This window comes from Bos grunniens, chromosome 3, assembly GCF_055505025.1.
Source record: "Bos grunniens cultivar Pamir isolate PY7600 chromosome 3, Bosgru_T2T1.0, whole genome shotgun sequence".
NCBI classification, from domain to species: Eukaryota; Metazoa; Chordata; class Mammalia; order Artiodactyla; family Bovidae; genus Bos; species Bos grunniens.
This window is the reverse complement of record NC_141167.1, coordinates 113,082,943-113,108,831: the sequence shown is the minus strand read 5'-3', so window position 1 is coordinate 113,108,831 and position 25,889 is coordinate 113,082,943. Positions and strand designations below refer to the sequence as shown.

General features: G+C 41.9%; 1 protein-coding gene across 5 annotated transcripts in view; it reads left to right on the top strand.

Moving 5' to 3' along the window:
* The window catches only part of CD244 (CD244 molecule), a 37,139-nt gene that overhangs the window by 10,682 nt on the left and 568 nt on the right, over positions 1-25,889 (top strand). The window contains exons 2-9 of one of the 5 annotated variants that reach the window (XM_086393642.1): positions 15,887-16,225; positions 16,315-16,590; positions 18,351-18,458; positions 18,891-18,955; positions 19,092-19,205; positions 21,142-21,195; positions 22,901-22,966; positions 24,822-24,878. In XM_086393642.1, coding sequence (XP_086249768.1) covers positions 15,887-16,225; positions 16,315-16,590; positions 18,351-18,458; positions 18,891-18,955; positions 19,092-19,205; positions 21,142-21,195; positions 22,901-22,966; positions 24,822-24,878 — 1,079 coding nt within the window. Of the gene's footprint in view, positions 1-15,886; positions 16,226-16,314; positions 16,591-18,350; positions 18,459-18,771; positions 19,206-21,141; positions 21,196-22,900; positions 22,967-24,821; positions 24,879-25,889 lie in introns of those variants that run through there. The other 4 variants (XR_015161263.1, XM_086393640.1, XR_015161264.1 and 1 more) reach the window with 4 other exon arrangements.

Genomic DNA, 25,889 nt, shown 5'->3' with positions numbered 1-25,889 from the left:
CAGCATAGCATCAGAAGTGTAGATCACACATTTGATTCCTTAAGTATTTAGTAGTCTAGTCTATAGCTTAATCACTCCTTGTGTACTTTCTATTCAATTTTGTCACAGTGAAGGAGAACTAGGATGAAGGCTCTAGTTCCTTAATTTATTTTATTTTTTGACTTGCATACACTGTCAAATACATTTATTTTAAATTCATTTTATTTTTTCATTTTTGGCTGCGCTGGGTCTTCTTTGCTGCTTGTGGGCTTTCTCTAGCTGTGCAGGGTGGGGGCTATTCTCTAGTTTCGGTATGCGGGCTTCCCATTGTAGTGGCTTCTCTTGTTGCAGAGCACAGGCTTCAGTAGTTGCAGAACACCGGCTCAGTAGCTGCGACTTGCTGTTCTAGGGCGTGTGGGCTTCAGGAGTTGTGGCACAGGGTCTCAGCTGTGGCTCACGGACCCTAGAGCCTGCAAGCTTCAGTAGCTGTGGTGCACCGGCTTGGTTGCTCCTCATTATGCGGGATCTTCCAGGATCTGGGATCAGACCTGTGTCCCCTGCATTGTCAGGTGAACTCTTATCCCACTGTGCAACCAGGGAAGTCCTGAAGACTCTATGTTTTGATCTGGTGGTGGTTATATAGGAATTTATAATTATTCATTATATTATGTTTATGTCTTAGGTACACTTTAATGTTTGTGTGACCTCTCAATTTTAAAAAAAGGTAAAAGTAAAATAAAACCATCACAACCCTCTAAAATTAAACTCATGTTCTATCATTCCACTCTCCAAACCTGTTGGAGAGAGCTTTCGACCCATCCTTAGCAGACCTGTAAGTCAGAGACATGGGTATCCACACATATGCGGCTGCTCTGTCTCTGATGCCCTATTCCATACACCTTTCGCTATCTCCCTGGCCGGTGTGGGTGCCCCAAGCAACAGCTAGGTCACCTCCTCTGGGAAGCCATTCTTAATGCCCCAGGGAAAAATAATGCACGCTTTCCTTATTCTTGTGTCACATCTTGGCATACCCTCATAGCACAGCTCACATCAAGTTTTTGGCTCTTTTCCTCTAGACGGTATGCATAGTAAAACAGAGACTGTAACTTTTTTTTATGTCTTTGCCCAGTGCCCTTAACAATCCTATTCTCTAAAATAGGAGTGATATTGCAAATACCTACTTGCAGATATGATATGAGCAGCAGTAATCGTAACAGCTCTGAGCAACCTGGAGAGCTTTCTTTGGTGTATTGGCTGAACTTCTTCCCTGCCTTTGGGCCAGTAAGATGCCTCCGTGCATGCACTGGTAACTGTGGCTCTTCACAGCTTCCATATTATCCTTACATGCTTCTGTTTTGATCCTGTTCTCTTCTTATTATTTGGCTTTCATTCCTTATTTAAAATCATGCCCTGCCCTATAAATTTTGGTTTTGTATTAAGGACTTCTGGCACCCATGCTTGAGAGCCCTTAAACTTGTTTTTTTCTTTTTTGGCTGCATTGGGTCTCAGTTGAGGTATGTGAGATCCTTCTTTGTGGCTCCTGGGCTTCTCTACTTGTGGCCCATGGGCTTAGTTGCCCCACGGTGTGTGCTATCTTAGTTCCCTGACCAGGGATCAAACCCACATTCCCTGCACTGGACGGCGAACTCTTAACCACTGGACCACCAGGAAAGTCCCAAACTTGGCTTTTATTATTGCTCTTGGAGTTACCACCATGGAATACTCAGGAGCCATCTGCAGCCTGAGTTCTTTACTGCCTTGCGTGTGTGCTCAGTTGCTACAGTCATGTCTGACCCTTTGCGACTCTCTGGACTGGAGCCTGCCAGTTTCTTCTGTCCATGGGACTCTCCAGACAAGAATACTGGAGTGGGTTGCCATGCCCTCCTCCAGGGGATCTTCCTCACCCAGGGATCAAACCTGTGTCTCTTCTGTCTCCTGCATTGGCAGATGGATTCTTTACCTCTAGTGCCAGCTGGGAAGCCCTTTACTGCCTTAGGTGGGGTGGAAATTTGGATACCCATTACTTAGCCCAGTGCCTGGCCAATGAAATGTGTCTCCATTGATGTGGTTCCCTCCCCACTGGGTCTTACCCTTTGCCCTTCATTTGACTGATACTGCTATTGTCAGTTAAGCAGTCTTGGGAGTTCTATATCTTACTTTGTGCGTGTGTCCCTGTGTACTCAGTCATGTCTGATTCTTTGCAACCTCATGGACTGTGGCCTGCCAGGCTCCTCTGTCCATGGGATTTGTTTAGGCAAGAATACTGGAGTGGGTTGCCATTTCCTCCTCCAGAAGATCTTCCTGACCCAGGGATTGAACTCACATCTCCTGCATTGGCAGGAGGATTCTTTACCACTGAGCCACCCGGGAAGCCCTTCCTTTAGCATCTGCTTGTGATATACTGGGGGCATTTCCATCTTTCCCTGTACCATTCTATTCACAATTCTCCCCAACTCTACTTGCCTGGGCTAATCTCTTGGATGTAATTTTTTAAAAAAATTGTGTCCTGTTTCCATAGTCTGTGAACGTGATGTCCTGTTTCTGGAAAATTAAGACTTACGATATATATGTATTTCCATCTCTCTTAATTCTCTCTCTAATATTCTGCCTAAGGGCTGCATCTTCTGCTTGATTCCCTGTCCCCAGAGGGCCCTTGAAGCTGTGGTTCCCCCTACTTGGAATGCTTTTTCTATAGCTCCCCTCCTGATTGAATTCTGCATATCTTTCATTTCTTAGCTCAAACATCACCTTCTCTGGTCATGAATCTACCAATCACTCTGTTATATTATCTTTTAAAACTACTTTCATGGCACTTATGCTTCTCTGAAAGGATCTTGTTTCATTTTTCTCTTATTTATGGTGTGTAACTGAAGTTTAAACTTCACAAGTGCAGGGATCTTATCTTTCTTGCTCACTTTTCTAGTTCAATGCCCCTGAACAGTGGGTCTCAATTTTGCCCCCCAAGGGACAATTGGAAATGTCTAAAACATTTTTTTTGTTGTTGTTATGACTGGGGCAGGGGTGCTGGCATCTAGTGGGCAGAGGCCAGGGATGATATCACATACCCTTATGAGTCACAGGCCATCTCCCCTGTCCCCTGCAACAGGGAATTAACAGGCCCCAAAGATCAAGTGTTGAGATTAACATATCTTCCCTAGAACAATGTCTGACACATAGAGATTATTCAGTAGATACTTGTTGAGTACAGGAGTGAATAGTCTTCTCATTGTCTCAAAGGAGCTCACTGATTCTTATAGATGTACCATGGGTTTAGGAAATCTTCATCAACCTGTAAATTTACCTAGCCTACTTTCTAGTGGAAATCTTCATCAACCTGTAAATTTACCTAGCCTACTTTCTAGTTGGTTTTACTTGTGAAAGTTTCCAATCCACTGATTTCTGGTTGTCATTTGAGTTAAGTATCAGGAAGACTTTTCTAATAATTAGCTTGCTAGTAATTCCACTCTTGCTCTGGTAGTGTTTCCACAAGTGGCAATACCACACTTTGCTCTTATCAAAGTACATATTACTTAGTTAAATGATCAAAACAGCTCTCTGAAGGGTAGTAATTACTCCTTTTTCATATTTTATCAAAATATAAGATATAGTAATATACAAAAAGTTTACATAAACAGCTTGAACTGAAAAAAATTTATATTACGTTATATTATTTTCTGCTGTGCAGCAAGGTGAATCAGCCATAAGGATATATTTATCCCCCCCTTTTTTAAATTTCCTTCCCATTTGGTCACCACAGAGCACTGAGTAGCGTTCGCTGTGCTATACAGTGGGCTCCCATTAGTTATCTGTTTTATACATAACATCAGCAGTGTCTTTATGTCAACCCTAATCTCCCAATTCATTCCTCTCTCCCTTTCCCTGCTTAGTGTCCATACATTTGTTCTCTATGTCTGTGTCTCTTTATGCTTTGCAAATAGGTTCCTCTGTGTAATTTTCTAGATTTCACATATATGTGGAACGTGTTAGTATGTGTGTTAGTATATGATATTTGTTTTTTTCTTTCTGACTCACTTCACTCTGTATGACAGTCTCTAGGTCCATCCACATCTGTGCCGTCTGTCCAAATGGCACAATTTCATGCCTTTTTATGGCTGAGTAATACGGCATTGTATATACATGCCTCATCCTCTTTATCCATTCCTCTACTGATGGACATTTAGTTTGCTTCCATATCCTGACTATTGGAAATAGTGCTTTAATAAACATTGGGTGCATGTATCTTTTGGAATTATGGTTTACTCAGGTATATGCACAGGAGTGGGATTGCTGGGCCACGTGGCAGCTGTATTAAGAACCTCCATACCATTCTTCATAGTGGCTACGCCAAACCACATTCCCACCAACAGTGTAAGAGGATTCCCTCTTCTCCACATCCTCTCCAGCATTTATTGTTTATAGATATTTTAATGATGGCCATTCTGATCAGTGTGAGGTGGTAACTCATTATAGTTTTGATTTGTGTTTCTCTAATAATTAATGATGTTGAGCATCTTTTCATGTGTTTATTGTCCATCTGTATGTTTTCTTTGGAGAAATGTCTATTTAAATCTTCCAGTCATTATTGATTGTTGATTGGATTTTTTTTAATATTAAACAATGATTTTATGTTTTGGAGATTAATCCCTTGCTTCATTTGCAAATATTTTCTCCCATCCTGAGGATTTTCATTTGTCTTATTTATGGTTTCTTTTGTTGTGCAAAAGCTTTTAAGTTTGGTTGGGTCTCATTTGTTTATTTTTATTTTATGTATTCATTACTTTAGGTGGTGGGTGAAAAAAGATCTTGTGTGATTTATGTCAGAGAGTGTTCTGCCTATATTATCCTCTGAGTTTTATAGTGTCTGGCCTTACATTTAGGTCTTTAATCCATTTTGAGTTTATTCTTATGTATGGTGTTAGGGAGTATTCTAATTTCATTCTTGTACATGTAGATGAACTTTTACATATATATGTACATGTAACCACCACCCATCTCAAGAAGTAAAACATTTCTTTATTAATAACCATGTTGATAAGATCCATCCACATTTTTGCTTGTAGAGTAGTTTATTCTTTTTCATTGATGTTTAATTTTCCATTATATGAATATAACATGATTTATTTACTCAGCTAATGATGACTGGTATTTGGGATTTCCCCGCCTTCTTGAATTATTATGAATAAAGCCATTATGAGCTTTCTTGCATACATTTTCTTGAGTATTCACAAGAAATACTCTTGTGGGCCATAGGGTATATGTAACTTTAGTTTTCAAGCTGGTTTTAGAAAAGGCAGAGGAACCAGAGATCAAATTGCCAACATCCACTGGATCATCAAAAAAGCAAGAGAGTTCCAGAAAAACATCTATTTCTGCTTTATTGACTATGCCAAAATCTTTGACTGTGTGGATCACAATCAACTGTGGGAAATTCTGAAAGAGATGGGAATACCAGACCACCTGATCTGCCTCTTGAGAAATTTGTATGCAGGTCAGGAAGCAATAGTTAGAACTGGACATGGAACAACAGACTGGTTCCAAATAGGAAAAGGAGTTTGTCAAGGCTGTATATTGTCACCCTGTTTATTTAACTTATATGCAGAGTACATCATGAGAAATGCTGGACTGGAAGAAACACAAGCTGGAATCAAGATTGCCGGGAGAAATATCAATAACCTCAGATATGCAGATGACACCACCCTTATGGCAGAAAGTGAAGAGGAACTCAAAAGCCTCCTGATGAAGGTGAAAGTGGATAAAGCTCAACATTCAGAAAACGAAGATCATGGCATCCGGTCCCACCACTTCATGGGAAATAGATGGGGTAACAGTGGAAACAGTGTCAGACTTTATTTTTCTGGGCTCCAAAATCACTGTGGATGGTGACTGCAGCCATGAAATTAGAAGACGATTACTCCTTGGAAGGAAAGTTATGACCAACCTAGATAGCATATTCAAAAGCAGAGACACGACTTTGCCAACAAAGGTTCATCTAGTCAAGGCTATGGTTTTTCCTGTGGTCATGTATGGATGTGAGAGTTGGACTGTGAAGAAGGCTGAGTGCCGAAGAATTGATGCTTTTGAACTGTGGTGTTGGAGAAGACTCTTGAGAGTCCCTTGGACTGCAAGGAGATCCAACCAGTCCATTGTGAAGGAGATCAGCCCTGGGATTTCTTTGGAAGGAATGATGCTAAAGCTGAAACTCCAGTACTTTGGCAACCTCATGCGAAGAGTTGACTCATTGGCAAAGACTCTGATGCTGGGAGGGATTGGGGGCAGGAGGAGAAGGGGACGACAGAGGATGAGATGGCTGGATGGCATCCCTGACTCGATGGACATGAGTCTGAGTGAACTCCGGGAGTTGGTGTTGGACAGGGAGGCCTGGCGTGCTGCGATTCATGGGGTCACAAAGAGTCCGACATGACTGAGCAACTGATCTGATCTGATCTGATCTGAACTTTAGTTTTAAAAGATATTGTCAGTTTTCCAAAGTAACTGTGCCAATTAGGACTCTCCCTAGCAATGAATGAGAGCCTCAATTGAATCTCATCCCTGCCAACACTTGGAATTTTCAGTCTTTTAGCCATTTTGGTGCAGATATAGTATTCTCATTATTTTCTGATAACCAACAATGTTGGGGACCTTTTTGCTACTTGTTTGCCAATTGGGTATCAGGTTTTTATCAAGTGCCTGCCTGCCGGTCTTCTGCCATTTTTTGTTGGGTTGTCAGTTATAAATAGGCATACCTTGTTTTATTGAACTTCATGTTATTGTAGGTTTATATCAACCCTGTGTCATAGAAGTCTGTTAGCTCTGTTTTCCCAACAGCAGCATTTGCTCACTTTGTGTCTCCTTGTCACATTTGGGTTATTCCCTCAATATTTCAGATGTTTTCATTATTATTATATTTGTAATGATGATCTGTGATCAGTGACCTTTGATGTCATTATTGCAATTGTTTTGGGTTGCCACAAACTGCACTCATAAGAGATGGTGAACACAATCAATTGTTAAAACGACAGCAAAGGATTCAGAATATTACATAAATTTAGTTGATAAAGAAGCAGCAGGGTTTGAATGGATTGACTTCAATTTTGGAAGAAGTTCTACTGTGGTTAAAATGCTATAAAACAGCCTTGCCTGCTACAGAGAAATCATTTGTTAAAGGAAGAGTCAATCCAAGTGGCAGAGCCTGACTCCCATTCTCTAACCCACTAACCCGCATCTGAGTGGAGACTACTCTGATGTGCATGATGGTGTGAGGGTGTGTTCTAACTTCATTGATTTGTATTCAACTATCAAATTTCCCAGTACCACTTACAGAAGAAGCTATCTTTTTCCCATTCTATATTCTTGCCTTCTTTGTTGAAGATTAATTGACTGAAGATATGTAGGTTTATTTCTGGGCTTTCTAGTCTGTTCCATTGATCCATATGTCTGTTTTTGTGCCAGTACCACACAGTTCTGATTACTGTAGCTTTGTAGTGTTTATCCGAAGCACGGGAGGGTTATGCCTCTTGCTTTGTTCTTTTTCTTGAGTATTGCTTTGGCTATTCTGGGTCTATTATGATTCCATAAAATAATTTTAAGATTATTTGTTCTAGTTTGGTGAAAAGTGTCATGAATAATTTGGTAGAGTTGTATTAAATCTGTAGATTGCTTTGGGTAATATGGGCAGTTTAACAATAATTAATATTTTTAATTAATCCAAGGGTATGAGATATCTTTCCATTTCTTTGAATCATCTTTAATTTCCTTTATTAATGTTTTATAGTTCTCAGCATATAAGTCTTTTACCTCTTTGGTCAGGTTTATTCCTAAGAATTTTTTTTGTGTGTGTGTGTGTGTGTGTGGGGGGGGTGATTTTAAAAGGTATTGTTTTTTCTTTTTTACATTCCCTTTCTGATATTTCATTGTTAGTGTAAAGAAATGTAACTGATTTCTCTGTATTAATCTTACATTCTGTTACCTTGCTGAATTCAGATATTAGTTCTAATTGTTTTTGTGTGGAGTCTTTAGGGTTTTCTATATATAGTATTTTGTCATCTGCTAACAATTTTACATCTTTCTTTCCAATTTGGATACCTTTTATTTGTTTTTCTTGTTGGATTGCTGTGTCTAGGACTTCCAATACTATATTGAATAGAAGTGGGGAAAATCGGAATTCCTTTTTATTCCAAATTTTAGCGGAAAGACTTTCAGCTTTTCACCATTGAGTATTATGTTGACTATGGCTTTGTCATAAATGACTTTTATTATGTTGAGATATGTTCCCTCTATAACCAGTGTGGTAAGAGTTTTTTTTTTTTTAATATCACGAGTGGATGTTGAATTTTGTCAAGTGCATTTCCTGTGTCTATTGAGATAATCATGTTTTATCTTTCCTTGTATGAATGTGATGTATCACACTGATTGATTTATGTATGTTGAACCATCCTCATGACGCTGGAATGAAAGCAACTTGGTCATAGTGTATGATCCCTTTTTATGTAATGTTGGATTCAGTTTGCTAATATTTTATTAAGGATTTTTGCACCTATATTCATTAAAGATATTGGCCTGTAATTTTCTTTTGTTGTGTCTTTGTCTGGTTTTGGTATCACGATTATGGTGGCTTTGTAGAATAAATTTGGGACTGTTTCCTCCTCTTAAATTTTTTGGAATAGTTTGAGAAGGATAGGTAGAAATTCTTTTTGGTATGTTCGGTAGAATTCCTTAGTAAAGCTGTCCAGTCTTGGATTTTGTTTGCAGGGAGTTTTGTTAAATTATAGATTCTATTTCACTTGTAGTGATCAGTGTGTTTGAATGGTCTGTTTCTTCTTGACTCAGTTTTAGCTGGCTATATGTTTCTAGAAACTTGTTAATTTCTTCCAGGTTGTCCAACTTGCTTACATATAAACTATTCACTGTGTTCTCAGTTTTTTAAAAAATGTTTTTTTGTGGTTTCAGTGGTTAAAATGTCTTCTCTTACATTTCTTATTTTGTTTATTTGGGTCCTCTCTCTTTTCTTCTTGGTGAGCCTGGCTAGAGATTTGTTGATTTTGTTCACCTTTTCAAAAAATTAACTCTTGGACTTACTGATCTTTTCTTTTTTAAAATTTATTTATTTTAATTAGAGGCTAATTACTTTACAATATTATATTGGTTTTGCCATACGTCAACATGAATCCACCACAGGTGTACACGTGTTCCCCATCCTGAACCCCCCTCCCACCTCCCTCCCCATAACATCCCTCTGGGTCATCCCAGTGCACCAGCCCCAAGCATCCTGTATCCTGCATCGAACCTGGACTGGTGATTCATTTCACACATGATATTATACATGTTTCAATGCCATTCTCCCAAATCATCCCCCCCTCCCTCTCCCACAGAGTCCATAAGACTGTTCTGTACATCTGTGTCTCTTTTGCCATCTCCCATACAGGGTTGTCATTACCATCTTTCTAAATTCCATATATATGCATTAGTATACTGTATTGGTGTTTTTCTTTATGGCTTACTTCACTCTGTATAATAGGCTCCAGTTTCATCTACCTCATTAGAACTGATTCAAATATATTCTTTTTAATGGCTGAGTAATACTCCATTCTGTATATGTACCACAGCTTTCTTATCCATTCATCTGCTGATGGACATCTAGGTTGCTTCCATGTCCTGGCTATTATAAACAGTGCTGCGATGAACTTTGGGGTACACGTGTCTCTTTCACTTCTGGTTTCCTCATTGTGTCTGCCCAGCAGTGGGATTGCTGGATCATATGGCAGTTCTATTTCCAGTTTTTAAAGGAATCTCCACACTGTTCTCCATAGTGGCTGTACTAGTTTGCATTCCCACCAACAGTGTAAGAGGGTTCCCTTTTCTCCACACCCTCTCCAGCATTTATTGCTTGTAGACTTTTGGATCACAGCCATTCTGACTGGCGTGAAATGGTCCCTCATTGTGGTTTTGATTTGCATTTCTCTGATAATGAGTGATGTTGAGCATTTTTTCATGTGTTTGTTAGCCATCTATATGTCTTCTTTGGAGAAATGTCTGTTTAGTTCTTTGGCCCATTTTTTGATTGGGTCATTTATTTTTCTGGAATTGAGCTGTAGGAGTTGCTTGTATATTTTTGAGATTAGTTGTTTGTCAGTTGCTTCATTTGCTATTATTTTCTCCCATTCTGAAGGCTGTCTTTTCACCTTGCTCATAGTTTCTTTTGTTGTGCAGAAGCTTTTAATTTTAATTAGATCCCATTTGTCTATTTTTGCCTTTATTTCCAATATTCTGGGAGGTGGGTCATAGAGGATCCTGCTGTGATTTATGTTGGAGACTGTTTTGCCTATGTTCTCCTCCAAGAGTTTTATAGTTTCTGGTCTTATGTTTAGATCTTTAATCCATTTTGAGTTTATTTTTGTGTATGGTGTTAGAAAGTGTTCTAGTTTCATTCTTTTACAAGTGGTTGACCAGTTTTCCCAGCACCACTTGTTAAAGAGATTGTCTTTTCTCCATTGTATGTTCTTGCCTCCTTTGTCAAAGATAAGGTGTCCATAGGTGCGTGGGTTTATCTCTGGGCTTTCTATTTTGTTCCATTGGTCTATATTTCTGTCCTTGTGCCAGTACCATACTGTCTTGATGACTGCGGCTTTGTAGTAGAGCCTGAAGTCATGCAGGTTGATGCCTCCAGTTCCATTCTTCTTTCTCAAGATTGCTTTGGCTATTCGAGGTTTTTTGTAGTTCCATACAAATTGTGAAATTATTTGTTCTAGCTCTGTGAAACATACCATTGGTAGCTTGATAGGGATTGCATTGAATCTATAGATTGCTCTGGGTAGTATACTCATTTTCACTATATTGATTCTACCGATCCATGAACATGGTATATTTCTCCATCTACTTGTGTCCTCTTTGATTTCTTTCCGGAGAAGGCAATGGCGCCCCACTCCAGTACTCTTGCCTGGAAAACCCCATGGATGAAGGAGCCTGGTAGGCTGCAGTCCATGGGATCGCTGAGGGTCGGACATGAATGAGCGACTTCACTTTTACTTTTCACTTTCATGCATTGGAGAAGGAAATGGCAACCCACTCCAGTGTTCTTGCCTGGAGAATCCCAGGGATGGGGGAGTCTGGTGTGCTGCCGTCTATGGGGTTGCACATAGTCGGACATGACTGAAGTGACTTAGCAGTTAGCAGGTGATTTCTTTCACCAGTGTTTTATAGTTTTCTATATATAGGTCTTTAGTTTCTTAGATATATTCCTAAGTATTTTATTCTTTTCATTGCAATGGTGAATGGAATTGTTTCCTTAATTTCTCTTTCTATTTTCTTATTATTAGTGTATAGGAATGCAAGGGATTTCTGTGTGTTGATTTTATATCCTGCAACTTTACTATATTCATTGATTAGCTCTAGTAATTTTCTGGTGGAGTCTTTAGGGTTTTCTATGTAGAGGATCATGTCATGTGCAAACAGTGAGAGTTTTACTTCTTCTTTTCCAATCTGGATTCCTTTTATTTCTTTTTCTGCTCTGATTTCTGTGGCCAAAACTTCCAAAACTATGTTGAATAGTAGTGGTGAAAGTGGGCACCCTTGTCTTGTTCCTGACTTTAGGGGAAATGCTTTCCATTTTTCACCATTGAGGATAATGTTTGCTGTGGGTTTGTCATATATAGCTACTGATCTTTTCTATTGTTTTTTGATCTCTATTTTCTCTCTGATCTTCATTATTTTCTTCCGTATGCTGACTTTGGGTTTTGTTTGTTCTTCTTTTTCTAATTCTTTTAGGCTATAGGTAGCTTTTTTGAGATTTTTCTTATTTTTTTGAGGTGGGCCTATATTGCTATGAACTTCCCTCTTAGAACTGCTTTTGCTGCATCTCATAAGGTTATGTTTGTTAACTCATAAGGTTATGACATCAGTATCTTTGATAACTCTAAAGGTTATCTCATGAGGTTATAATCTTTGTTGTAAAACATAATCTAAGACTATGTTTTCATTTTAATTTATCTACAGGCTTTTTCTGATTTCTTTTTTGATTTCATTGTTGACCCATTGGCTTTTTAGGAGCACGTTGTTTAGTCTCCATATGTTTGTTCTTTTCTCATTTTTCTTTCTGTGAAAAAAGAAACAGTTTTAATACTGTTGTAATCATAAAAGTTCTCAATTGAGTTAACTTTTCAGTTATTTTATGTTTTATTTCTACAATTTTCATTTTTGCTGTTGTTCAATCACTCAGTCACGCCCAACTCTTTGTAACCCCATGGACTGCTGCAAATCCAGGCTTCCCTGTCCTTCACCATCTCCCAAAGCTGCTCAAACTCATGTCCATTGAGTCAGTGATGCCATCCAACTATCTCATCCTCTGACGTCCCCTTCTCCTCCTGCCTTCAATACTTCCAAGCATCAGGGTTTTTTCTAATGAGTTGGCTCGTTTTCATTTGGCTCTCAGATCTTAGGGTTAGAACTAACAGAACCTAAAAAATTTCATTTTTTCAGGTAATTATTGCTGTACAATGAAGCACCTCCAATCTTATTAGTTTAAAACAACCACCACTTATTTAGTCAATGATTCCACTAGTTGGCAACTTGGGCAGAGGTCAACTGAGTTACTCTTTTCATTTCAGCTTGCACCATTTATGCAAATATGATGAGCTGCCAGATTGGCTGGTGATGGTGGATCCAAGACGGCCTTAGCTTGCCCCGTGTGAGCTCTCATCCCCCAGAAGGCTATCCGAGTCTTGTTTATATGTCAGCTAGACAGGTTTCAAGAGAACATGTAAAGGCACATTCCAAGAGGCATGTGCAATGCCCCTGTAGATTTAGGCTTAGAACTAACAGAACCTAATTTTTGCTGAATTCTCTTCAAAAGGCCAGCCTGGTTACAGAGATGGGAAAGGGAACTATCTCTTGATGATGGAAAGAGCTACAAAGTCACATTGCAGAGAGCATGGCCACTTTTGCTTTCTATCACACTTGTTCTTTGCTATAATTCTCAAGCATATTTTATTTCCTTAAACATGTTAAACAAAATTACTTTAAAGCTTATGATTGATAACATTATTATTTAAATGTCCCTTGGGCCTAGTTCTCTTGGTTTATGGACATGTTTCTTCTTCTTAAGTCTGTTTATCCTTTATTTCATTTTGGACATTGTTGTATGAAAAATTTTAGAAATATGTAATGTGCTGGCTTTTGTTATTTTCCTACAGGAATAATTTATATTTGTCTCTAATAGGCAGCTAGATTAGAAATACTGGAGATTTTTTATAATGTTAATCCAATCCAGGGTTGAGATTATTCAAAATTTGGCTTTATGAGAGCTGGCCTATTCCTTATTCACCCTTACTTTTACTGTGTACCTCTTTGTGGTACCAACCCCAAATATGATGAATTTAGGTGTACCCACTTCCTATCAAGATGTTCCTGAACTCCATGTTCTTTTAGATCCTCGAGTTTACTGTAAACTCTGCTCAGCTTCTCAGCTTTTCAGCTGCTTTTTATGGACTCAGAAGATGCCTCTAAGGAGCAGGAGTCAAAAATGCTGGTCTCACTTCTCTGAATTTCCTTCCTACAGATCTTGGACCTATAACTTTATATGACTTTATTAGCTCTCTGATGCTGTTAACAACATATGTTTATACTTTGCCCATTTTTCTAGTTATTTTCAGTGGAAGCATTGGCTGCATGTCTTAATCTAGTCTTCCATTAGTGGAACTAGAATTGCTTAGATGATTATTTATCTCAATGTTGACGTGTATGCTGCAGAATGAAAACATGTTCTATTTCCAGATCATAAATTCTCTGGCATCAAGAATCATATCTTATTCATGAAGAGGCTCTACCTTTTTAGGGGCCTGGGTACAGTAGGGATTCAGTAAAGGCTACATAATTGGTGAGTACAGTGCATGTCCTTTTTGTAGGTTTAGTAATTATTTTATTGTTCACCCTTGTTCTCAAGATCTTTAGATAGTGGCAGGATCTCAAGAGACAGTCACGGAGGTGTATAGCATAGTCTCTGCTTTTGGTCTGGTAATGAGCAGAGCCAGTTCAAGTCATAGGAATATGAATAGGATCTCCATGTGTTTTACTTTTAGGAGTGTCAAATCAGAGAATCATATTATATTCACCAAATAGTAATTATAAGTCTTTTAATTGTTTACTTAGTCTCTTGAGAAAATGCCAGTGTGAATGTATGGTTAGGAGTGAATGTTTATAATGCATGTGGACATCTAGAAATCTCTCTCCAATGCTCTATTCTCAATGTTCTCCATTTGAAAAAATATGTTTGTATAACTACCTCCATCTTCTGTTCTCTCCTGCAGATTCTCCCTGACCCTTTTCAACCCACTCAGACAGGCATCCACCTGTCCCTGCATCCACTGGGCCATGCTGCATAGCTTCCCTGACAAAAATGGCCACAGGAATTTCCACTTGTTTACGTTGATTGCAGTGGGGTGCTCTAGCATAGGCAATGACAAGCAGCTCTATGTCGCACTCCCATGGTCATTAGTCCCCTTCTTTGTCCTTTGGGAGGGATGTACTGGGATATGCTTTGGTAGTATAGTTTTATTTTTCTCTCTTGATTTGTTTTCTATGGAACAATCCTGTGGATAATTTCTGGTAACTAAAAATTTGACAAACCTTAATGAATAATGATCACAGTCCTAAAACGAACACTTTAAGTGTTAAAAGAAAGGATTATGAATCTAGTTCTAGTTCTATGGGAGGACAGATGATGGAGCTATGAGTTCAGCTTGAGCAGTTAACCTTACTGGGTCTGGTCATTTGAAACCATAATTGAAAAGACACATGTACACATATTCACTGCAGCACTGTTTACAATAGCTAGGACATGGGAGCAACATAGATGTCCATCAACAGATAAATGGGCAAAGAAGTTGTGGTGCATATATACAATGGAATATTACACAGCCATAAAAAAGAACACATCTGAGTCAATGCTAATGAACGTAGAGCCTATTTATACAGAGTTAAGTAGGCCAGAAAGAGAAAAACACATATTAACACATGTATGTGAAATCTAGAAAGATGAAACTGATGAACCTATTTGCAGAGCATTAATGGAGATGCAGATATAGAGAACAGACTTATGGACACAGTGGGGGAAGGAGCGGGAGATGAATGGAAAGAGTAACATTAAAACATGTATGTTACTGTATGTAAAATAGATTGTGGGAATTTGCTGTATGATGCAAGGAGCTCAACCCGGGTGCTCTATAACAACTTAGAGAGGTGAGATGGGGTGGGAGATGGGAGGGAGGTTCAAGGGGAAGGGGACATGTATGTATATCTATGACTGATACATGCTGATACATGGCAGAAACCAACACAGTACTGTAAAGCAATTATCCTCCAATTAAAACTGAAAATTAAAAAATAAAAAGAATTCCCAGTAGTCACTGCTGGCCACTGTTGCTTACCTCAGCCCTACAGGGAAAGAGAGACTTCATATACGATATTTAAAACATACTGGTTAAGGATTTGTCCTCTAAAGCCAAGTTGACTGGATTTTGGATTCATCTTTCTCTGTGTAACTTGGTCCAATTACTTTTAAGTTCTTTCTAACTCAGTTTCCTCATCTCTAAAATGGGGCTAAGACCCTTTTTGAGTCATTGTAAAGTGAAAAAGTAAAAATATGTACAGTGTTTAAAATCTTCCTGTCCCATAATAAGCAGTCAAGAAATTGTCACTGTTGTTACTTGTTTGTGGGCTCTTCAGACGAGGGCACAGAGCGTGGGGTAGGGGAGGCAGATAAGGGAGATAGACTTTCAGGTTTTCTTAGACTCTGGGCTCTTCATATGCATTTCCATCCTCTTGGTTTAAGGGAGGTCACATCCAATAATCCACATTGCTCAGGCTTGATACCCTTTCTTCCAGCTCCAGCATAGGTTCTCTTTCCTGTAATTCCTAGGTTCTACTGATCATGTGGTTGGAATCTCAGGAGAGCCTGTCTGGTTACGCCCCCGCAGCTTACAAACAAATATATACTCTGTTAAATGGAAGATTCAACCATACTCAAATTCAAGTAATTGTTTTACATGGTCTTGGAGCAATTATTCTGGCCGGATCGAAGTAAGGAGAACTTTGGGTCAGAATCCAAACTGTTTCAACAAAAGCTTCAATTTTACAAGCAAAGACTTCACTCTTCTCATTGAGGCAGCTCAGCCACAGGACAGTGGCCTCTACATCCTGGAGGTCACCAGTCACGCTGGGAATGTTTGGAAACACCAGTTCAATGTTTCTATATTTGGTGAGTCCTCAGGACAGCTCATCTTGCCCCTGTAACTCTTGCAGGGCTTGTATTTCCAGCATCTTTCTGATCAGAATCTCTGCTTCTAGATCGTGTTGAGAAGCCCCATCTGGTGGAGAAGTGGAAGGTCCTGGATGGGGGCATTTGTCAAGTGACTCTGTCCTGCTCAGTCGCCAGAGGTGGTGATGTGAGCTATGCTTGGTATAAAGGGAGTAATTTGATCCAGATACCTGGGAACATCACAGAACTGGTGGAGAACATTGATGTCAATGCTTCACACGTATATACCTGCAATGTCAGCAATCCAGTCAGTTGGGCAAACCACAGCCTCCAACTAACTCAGGGCTGTCAGAGTGACCACCAAGGTAAGTGGAGCACTTTGGGCAATAAGAGGGGCTGAAGGTGTGGAGCCCCACAGCCAGGCTCATTGCAAAGGAGACTTGATATGAGATCCCCTGACTGGCTCCCACAGAGCTTTGCAGCCCTTCCCAAGGTAAGCCTTGACCTCTAGGCATACAGTCCCCGTAAAACCAGGGCTGTCTTGGTTGAGGAAGAATTTTATCCCCATAAAGAACTTCCTTCTGGGAGATGTGAATTTCTCCTTCATGTAGGGAATGCTTAGTTGTTTGATGAGTCACTGCCCTGATGTGGGTGCTGATCATTACATTCTTTTTCTGAGAGACTGATGGAGACCTCCTTCCTCCTCCTGAGTGATAACTCCCCCAAGCCATATAGTTTCCCAAGAGGTAACTATGCTCTGCACTGTACTCTGGGTCACGTGGTCATCAGGATCATCTTGGGGGTACTTAGAAGAGTTCGTGTTTTTTCGTTTTTTGCTTATGCTCATTCTAAGAGTTATCCTGAGTTAAGTTTTTTTTTTTTCTTTTTTTTCTGAGTTAAGTTTACACCACTTTTCATTATATAAACAAAGACTTAATGTGCCATTAGCATAGGTATCAGCATAGGGGACACAGGAAAAAACCTGCTGTCCCCATCCTCAAGGAACTTCTACCCAAATACAGCAACAAACTAAACATTCGTGAGCAAAAAAGAAACAAGCTGAAGGAATATGGCGTGACAAGGACACTGGAGTTTTGTTCATGCCAACCATGGCTTCATCATTCACTAGCTCTCTGATCTCAAGCTGATTCATTACATCTCTGCACCTCAGTTTTTCTTTTGAGTAAACTAGGGATGATCAGAGAAGGCAATGGCACCCCACTCCAGCACTCTTGCCTAGAAAATCCCATGGACAAAGGAGCCTGGTAGGCTGCAGTCCATGGGGTCGTAAAGAGTCAGACACGACTGAGTGACTTCACTTTCACTTTTCACTTTCATGCATTGGAGAAGGAAATGGCAGCCCACTTCAGTGTTCTTGCCTGGAGAATCCCAGGGATGGGGGAGCCTGGTGGGCTGCTGTCTCTGGGGTCGCACAGAGTCGGACACGACTGAAGCGACTTAGCAGCAGCAGCAGGGATGATAATAATAAGTATCTCACAGGAGTGCTTCTAAGATTATGATTATGTTTGTAAGGAGCCTAGTCAGCTGGCACCTGGAACATCAGCTCATTTCCCTTCTCCCCATGTTGGTTGGGTTATGTATCAGGCTACATTTGTGACACAAATGTTAAAGTTTGAATGAAGAAGAGCAGTGAAGGCAGGAATAACAGAAGGTGATATGGAAGATTGCCTGGCACATAGTAGGTGCCCAACAAATGTTTGTTGAGTTAAAAACAAAAGAATGAATGGATGTAACCTTTGCTGTGCCAGATGTTTTACATATATTAAAAAGTCATAATTAACCCCCATGTGTAGATAACATTATCTCCTTTCTCTAAGTGAGAAAACAGGCTCAGAGAGGTTAAGGACATTATCCAAGAGCATGGAGTCTATAGAATTAGAATCGAGCCAGGTCTGTGAGATACTAATACCCATGATCTTAGCATCACTCAAGGGAGGTTGCCCAGATGAGCAGGGAGGTGACTTTGATGGTGAATTCACAGGGTGGGAGGAGACCAGCCACCTGAGAGGGGAGTGTGGTTCTGAAACAGATTCCGCAGCAGATGGAGGGAAGGGAGAAGAGAGAGGGCTTAGCACTCAAGGCTCATGTCTTTCATATCCCTCAGATTTCACCTTTCTGATCATTTTGGTGAGCATCGTGATTCTCCTCATGGCACTGTTCCTGAGCACCCTCACCTACATCTGTGTGTGGAGGAGGAAGAGGAAGCAGTCACGTAAGTGCAGAATCCCTAGATGTGTCGCCTGATTTGACATCGCCAGTGGCATGTGCCTGGGCTCCCAGTAAATTGAGCAGTGTGTGTGTGTGTGTGTGTGTGTGTGTGTATGGTTGGTGGAGGGGTGGCAGTGGCCGCTGGGCCCTCTTTCTGTTCTTGCCCTCTGGGGTAGCTGCTGAATGCCTACAGCCTGTTCCCCAGTGTGCAAATGTGCCTGCAGTGTCTGGCCTGATAGAATAGGTATGTCAGGCAAGGTTGCTGCCACTGTGCTTTTCAGGTATCCTGGAAAAACAGTAACCTGCCTCCTTTCTAGAACTTTCCTCAAGGTCTAAGTCATATGGGATGGAGATGGGACTGCCAGAAGTGGAAGCCTGGATGGAACATCTTCTGGAGATCTCTGCAGCTCTTTTCTTTGCTTCCCTCCTCTAACAGGGACAAGCCCCAAAGTTCTGACAATCTATGAAGATGTCAACAACCTGCGAACCAGGAGTAATCAAGTACGATATGCTAGGGGCTGGGATTTCTCTCAGTTAGTCTGAGAGATATTCTTTGGAGGATGGCCATTCTGGGCAGGGGGAGAGTGAGGACCAGAAAATTGTCCTCAGTCCTCCCCATATATCTTTTCTCCGTTAGCCTCTTAGCTCTGGCCATGGAGAAGAAGAGGAAAATAAGGGGGCAGAGAAGACAAAGGAAGCAGAAGGGGATCTTGGTGCTGAATTGTACCTACTGGGAAAGGATGCTGCCCTGGTATCCTCATTTCTGCCTGGTCTCACCAGCCAGGATAAGCTCCAGGAAGAGTCCAACCTGCTTGCATTTTGTGTCTGACCACAAATTCTTAGGTCCTTGCAAATCCAAGTTTATTTTTGTGGGTTTCTTAATCATTGCCCAGGCTGGGTAGGATGCCAGTCTGACTAGACAAAGCGCAGCAGTTTCATAGCTGGCTCTGTGACCTATGCTCACAGTATTTTTGGAAGAAGATGCCTGAGTCTGGCTGAGGTGCTAAAGAGTAACCAGGTTGGGGCAAAGGTTAGCTCCTCTGGGAACGTCTCTGGCCAGTCAGTATCTGCAGGCTGTGGCCGACTCCGCCTATTGTCCAGGGGGTGTCAGAGAGGAGGAAACCGCAGGGGGCTGTGCTGCCCCTGAGCAGGGCAGGATGTGGGGACAGGCCTTGGGGAAAGGCAGTGCCCAGCTGAAATGCCAGGAGGGAAGGGTGATGGGTGTAGGGAGGAAGGGCCCTCTTCCCACTCCCATTCCTGATACTTCACTTCAGGAGGAAGTCACAGCAGTGGAGCTCCTCTTGGTGACCAGTGTGAGGCCCTGTGAGGCCTCACAGAGCAGAGAAGCAGCTTCCTAAAGGTCTAGGCTTTGGAATTAGGGAATTTAGAATTAGAGCAGCTCCCCTGGCCTCTTTCCTTGGAATAATGGGGCATGAAAAACTGCAGGAGACTTTGTTTCTCCCATCACTACTGGATGCTGGTACAGTTCCCGGGAGCAAGTGCATCTTCCAACAGTCACTGATGCCCAAATACTCAGTAAAAATAGGCTTTCCTCCCCAGCAGAATAAAGATGACTTTAAATTAGGTAAAAGGAGAACGCAGGGGAAACTATTTAGAGTGAAAGAGACCTGTTGGGGACTGAAGCCTGTTACTCTGCTTCTGACTCAGGTCTTCCTCCTTTGTGGCCCCATCTCTCCACGGCCTGTCGCTAGTGTCCCCAGGGTTCTGCTTGAAGGCTTATATCTCAAGCTTCACGTGGTCCTGGCTTTGACCTTTCTGGAGATACTTTAGTCAGGTCTGGGCAGAAGAGAAAAGCATAAACTTCTGTTTCTTGCCAGGTGCCTTGAGTCTAGCCTCCGAGGATGGCTGATGCTTCCCTGCTTCTCTCAGTGCCGTCCTGCTTCCGGGGAGCTCAGCTTGTCCCTTGTCTAATGGACTGTAATGGGCTCCATGGGCTCTCCCCGAGCCAGAGCTGGCAGTGTGTACTCAGGGCATCATGAAATGCCACTTCCCCAGTCTCCTGTGGGGAAGGGCTGAAGAGGGGAGCAGGGAGGGAGTGTGCTCCCTGCCCTGGGCCTTGGCCAGGGCTCCACTCAGCACTACAGCTGCATGGGGCTGGATTGAAGCCAAGGGCAAGCTGGCCACGAAAGCTGGGTCTAGAAAGGAGGATTTGGAGCAATTAGGGTCCCCAAATTTGTGTCCTTTGGAGTGGGTTACCATTTTCTTCTCTAGGGGATCTTCCTGACCCAGGGATTGAACCTGGGTCTTCTGCATTGTAGGCAGATTCTTTATTGTCTGAGACACCAGGGAAGCCCCTTCTTAATAGGTAAGGCTCAGATTAGAGCCCCACCCAAAGCTCAGCCCATTGTCAATAATTACACTGCAAATTTAATCAGAAAGTCAGCAAAGGCAAGTTTCTAAGTTACCAAAGTAAAGCAAGTTACAGGAGACTCCGTTGTGCAGGGTAATTTGATGCAATTCTTTCACATTTGGGTGGTTTCTCACTCATGACACTAACTGCTCCATGGTGAGTATCTGTCCCCATCCTGAGATGTGCAAGGACCACCTCCTTCCCATGCTCCCCGGAGCCCCTTTTCTTATCCTGTTTCTCCCCAGTCAATTCAAGTCCAGACAGACACAGCTGTCTGCTCATGTCACCATATGTCCCTTTACTATCTTTTGTGCAGGAGCAGAAACCCCTTGGAGAAGGGAATACCATCTACTCCACGATCCAGGCCCAGGTACCACTCTGGTTTTTAGAATCCATCCCATGCCTGCCCATGGGGGTTTCCTAATGCCACCCTAGAAACTCACACCCTTGAATGGCAGAGTAAGACCTTGGTGCTCCTGGAGTCTGGAAGACAGCTTGGCCTCAGTTGCGTTACGTTGTTTGTATAGATGAATGCAGTTCTGGAATGTCTTGACAGCTGAACAGGGCTGGAAAGTCGGACACAGACATTCTTTTCTCTTCCATGCTCAGTAGCAAGGGTGGTCCCGTGGGAGGAGGAAACTTGTCAGGGGACTCAACTTCTGTTTTCTCTTCCTGATGCTCCCTGTACTTGGGACTTTGTACTTTTCATTCTTGCCCTTAACTATACCTGTTTTCAGGAGAAAATGCATCTGTGTTGTTCTTTATCTAATTATGACCTAATAATAACATTTCCTAAGCACATAACATGCCGTTTTCTTATTGAATCTCACAAAACAACCTCACGAAATAGGTCTAATAGAAACCTCATTTCGTAGATGAGGAAACAGACTGTCTAACTAAACGTGCTCAAGGCCGCATAGCTCTGCTGTGACAAAGCTGAGCCAAATGATTTTCGAGTCTTCTCTCTACCTCTACCTACTTCATCTTTAACATTTTGGGGTTGTAGGACTTCGTCCATAGACTAGAGAAGCAACCTCTAATAGTGACTGCTAAAGTGACTGTTGATAATCCAGGGTGGGGCATCTTTTTCAAAAGAAATGCTGCCTCCTGGCGGCCAGTGATGAAAATTCCTGATAAAAATGACTTTTTTTTTTTTTTTTTTACACTAAGACTTCAAGCAACAAACTCTTTAGCTTTGTGGCTAGGTTGCAGGGCAAAGAAAACTCCTAGGGGATGATGATAAGCTTCAGAGGAAGATCAAGAAAAGAAGAAAGAGAAGAAAGGGAAGGGGAAGAGGACAAGGAGAGGCAATGCAGGGAGAGGAAGAGAGGAGAGAAATGGAAGAGAAAGAGGAAAGGAGGGAGGGAGGCACCCAACCACTCAGAGCCACTCTGGAATTCCCAAGCTGGGTGTTGCTTTCTCTTGTTCCCCTGAAGATGATGTTATTTGCTGATAATGGGTCAGAGTGTGTCAAAGAGAGATGTAAGGACAATTTCTGGCTTCAGCCACTCTGAATTATAACAAGAGGAATTTAAATAAATGCAAGGGAAGAGCTCCTCTCAGACTGAGATGCTGGTGAGAATGAGATTTCTCCTCTGAGCAAAAAGAGGATGGTTACCTGCCTTTGAGAACACCTGGTTCAGGTCCAAAGAGGGAAGGTGTGATGTCAAAGGGAGCTATTGAGGTGTTGAAGAGAGAATCTTGGAGAGTCTGAGGTTTAAATCCTGCTTCTATTGTGAGCACACTGTCTGACTTGGGCTATTTACCCTTTTGGAATATCATCTGTAGAATGGGGCAAATTATGATCATTCTTATTTTGTAGGAGTGTTATAAGGGTTAGGGGAGGATGCATATACAGAGTAAGCACTCAGCAACTAGCAGCTATCTTTAATGGCAAAGCAGGACTAGCATTCAGGTTGTCTGACCTCCCAACTAGTCTGGGGTTCTTTTCACTAACATCTCGAGCTTCCATCTGGGGAAGATTGAGGGTGAGGAATGGAAGAGATAGGTGCCTGCCTCCCTAGGACTGTGCTGGATGTGTGCTTCTGAAATGGCTTTGTTTCTGTTTTCTTTAGGCTTCTGCTTCCACATCACAAGATAATGCAAATACACTGTATTCATTGGTACAGGCTTCCTGGAAGGTAAGTCTTCTCCATGGGCTGCTGTTTATACAGATATGTATTTTGTCCATGCATATGCAGGTATGTGTTTGCAGAGGGTGTGTTGTGTGTCTGCGTGGGTGTACTTCCAAGTGAGTTGTCTTCCACTGTGTGTATTTGAGTAGCTTGTGTGAAATGACTGTTTAAATGTTAATGGGTCAACTAGAAATGCCTTTCTGGTTCTGTTTGGGGAAAAAGAACAGCTCTGAGATTAGGAGGAGAGTTGGTTTCTCTGTGAGTTTTTGTGAGAGGCAGTAGACCATCAAAGACAGAAAGGAGATGCTTTAGACCTCCTTTCTGCTTTAGTCCTCATTAGACCAGCTGAGGCTATGCTGAGAGGTCCTGGAGAGGTTTTCAAGGCAGGGGCATATAATCTACAGCTGGAGGAGTAGACTGGGCCAAGAGAGACACAGTGTTGACTTTTAGATGAAGGTTCTGGCCAGTCACCTGCTGCTGGTGGTCTCTAGACTGAGGTAACCCATCACAGGCCCCTTGAAACCTGCTCCAAGCTGAGCTCATGGCTGTTACCTGTGCCTGGGACCATAAAGGAGGGCATCTTAATGCCCCTGGCCATATTTCTACCTTGGAAGAAAGAGGGTGGGAAGAAGGTTAATTCCAAGGCTGGAGTCACTGTATGAAGCCAAAACCTTGCCACTGTAGTGTGGAAGCTGGGAATCTGCCAAACTGTGGGAGTGTTGCACTCATATGGGCCAAGGCTCCTGTGTTTGTGTCAAATGGAGGAGAGGGTTTGGGAAGATCTTTAGATTTTTCTTTCACTCCCCTTCTAATAAGTCATTAAGTCAACTTGGATTCTACCATGCATGTGTACTAAGTTGTTTCAGGCCTGTCTGATTCTGCGATCCTATGGACCACAGGGTCCTCTGACCATTGGATTCTCCAGGCAAGAATACTGGAGTGGGTTGCCATGCCCTCCTTCAGGGGATCTTCTTGACCCAGGGATTGAACCTGCATCTCTAATGTTTCCTGTATTGGGAGGCAGGTTCTCTACCACTAGTGGCACCCAGGAAGTCCAGATTCCATGAGAGATATTTATATTTAAATTATGTTGTTGTTGTTTGGTTGTTAAATCATGTCTGACTCTTTTGTGACCCCAAGAACTGTAGCCCACCAGGCTCATCTGTCCATGGGATTTACCAGGCAAGAATACTGGAGTGGGTTGCCATTTCCTTCTCCAGGGGATCTTCCCAATCCAGGGATCAAATCCTCATCTCCTGCATTGGCAAGCAGGTTCTTCACTGCTGAGCCATGAGAGAAGCCCATATTTAAATTATACACTGTAGTTTATGAACATATAGTCACAGACACGTGATCATATGCTTTGGTATTAGGTTTTGAAAGCTCCGTATACTACTGAGAAAGCTTCTGAGTTCCCACGTCTCCAGTGTTTCTCCGTGTTCAGGGTATGGGCTAGGACTGGTACTTAAGTGTGTGGCAGAACTGTTTACACGAACCGTGCGTATGTATGCTATGTGTTGAAAAGATACACAGTTTGAGGCAGTGTTTGAATTAGATTTGTCTGAAGGGTGTGTGTCTGTGTGGGTGCTGGGAATACGTGTATGTGTGAATTTCAGGGGTGTGTGAGTGTGGTTGACTTTGGTTCAGAAATATCATATCATAGGCAAGTGTGTATTGTGCCTTCTTTGGAAACCATGGGCACCATTGTTTACTCCCGGGGTAGAAAATTCTAGACCATTCTGGGTGAGAAAACTTCAGGGACTTTCCGGGTTCTGAGTCTCCTTTGGGACCTCTCACATCAGTTAAAAGTAAGACACTTCTTAACTTGAAGTTAAGCATTCTTTCCCCTCTGAAATTCCAGACTGGATCCAAGAAGATGAAACAAAGCCCATCCTTCGATAAAACTATCTACGAAGAGGTAAGATTCTGGAATTCTTTCTGAATGGGTTTAGTGCTTACAGCATAGCCCTGAAATCACACGTGAGAAAAGTCATCCATAGCATCTCAGAGTTGGAGGGATTTCAGGGATCTTCTAATGTGAATCTTCATTTTAGAGATGAGGAAGCAGAGGTTCAAGAAGAGCTATGGTCTAACCCGAGATCTTATCATATTTTGGGGATTTGATTCCTTTTGGGGAGATCTTTCCCCAATATTCATTTATTTATTTGGCTGCTCCAGGTCTTATTTATGGCATGTGGGATCTTCAGTCTTCGCTGCTGCATGCGATATCTTTAGTTGCAGCATATGAACTCTTAGTTGTGGCATGCGGGATCTAGTTCCCTGACCAAGATTCAAACTCCAGCCTGCTGCATTGGGAGTGTGGAGTCTGAGCCACTGGACCACCAGGGAAGTCCCCAAGACCGGGTTTTAAACTAGGGGTGTCCCCAGACTGGTTTCCCAGCTGTGGGCCACACATTGGATCTCTCTCTCTCTTCCATGGATATGTGTGTGTTGGGAAGTGGGGAGCACAGAAGGGAGGATAAGTGAATCTTAATGATTTCCCCAAGTTAGCAAGTAATCGGGCATCACTCCAGGACACATATAATCTTCAGCTGCTGCTGGGATGGACACTGCACAATGGTGACCATTGAGCCTGGCGGCTGGATTGATTCTCATCAAGCCTTTTAGGGAATGGAAAGTAGGCACTCAATGTTTATTGGAGGTTTATTGTGTATATATATGAGTGGTAGCCTGCCAGTGACTTCACGTGCACTATCTCATCTAATCTTCACAGAATGCTACGAGGTAGTATAATTACACTTCCTATTTATACCCAGAGAATTTAAGGCATGGAGAGCACCCCGCGCTTCAGCCTCATATAACACCTGAGCTTCCACCTGTGGCCTGATAAAGATGTTGCCACGGGTCACAAGGGAGAGTGTGGATGGGTGCCTGCTGGAATTTCTGGCATTGGGCTGCGGCCCCACAT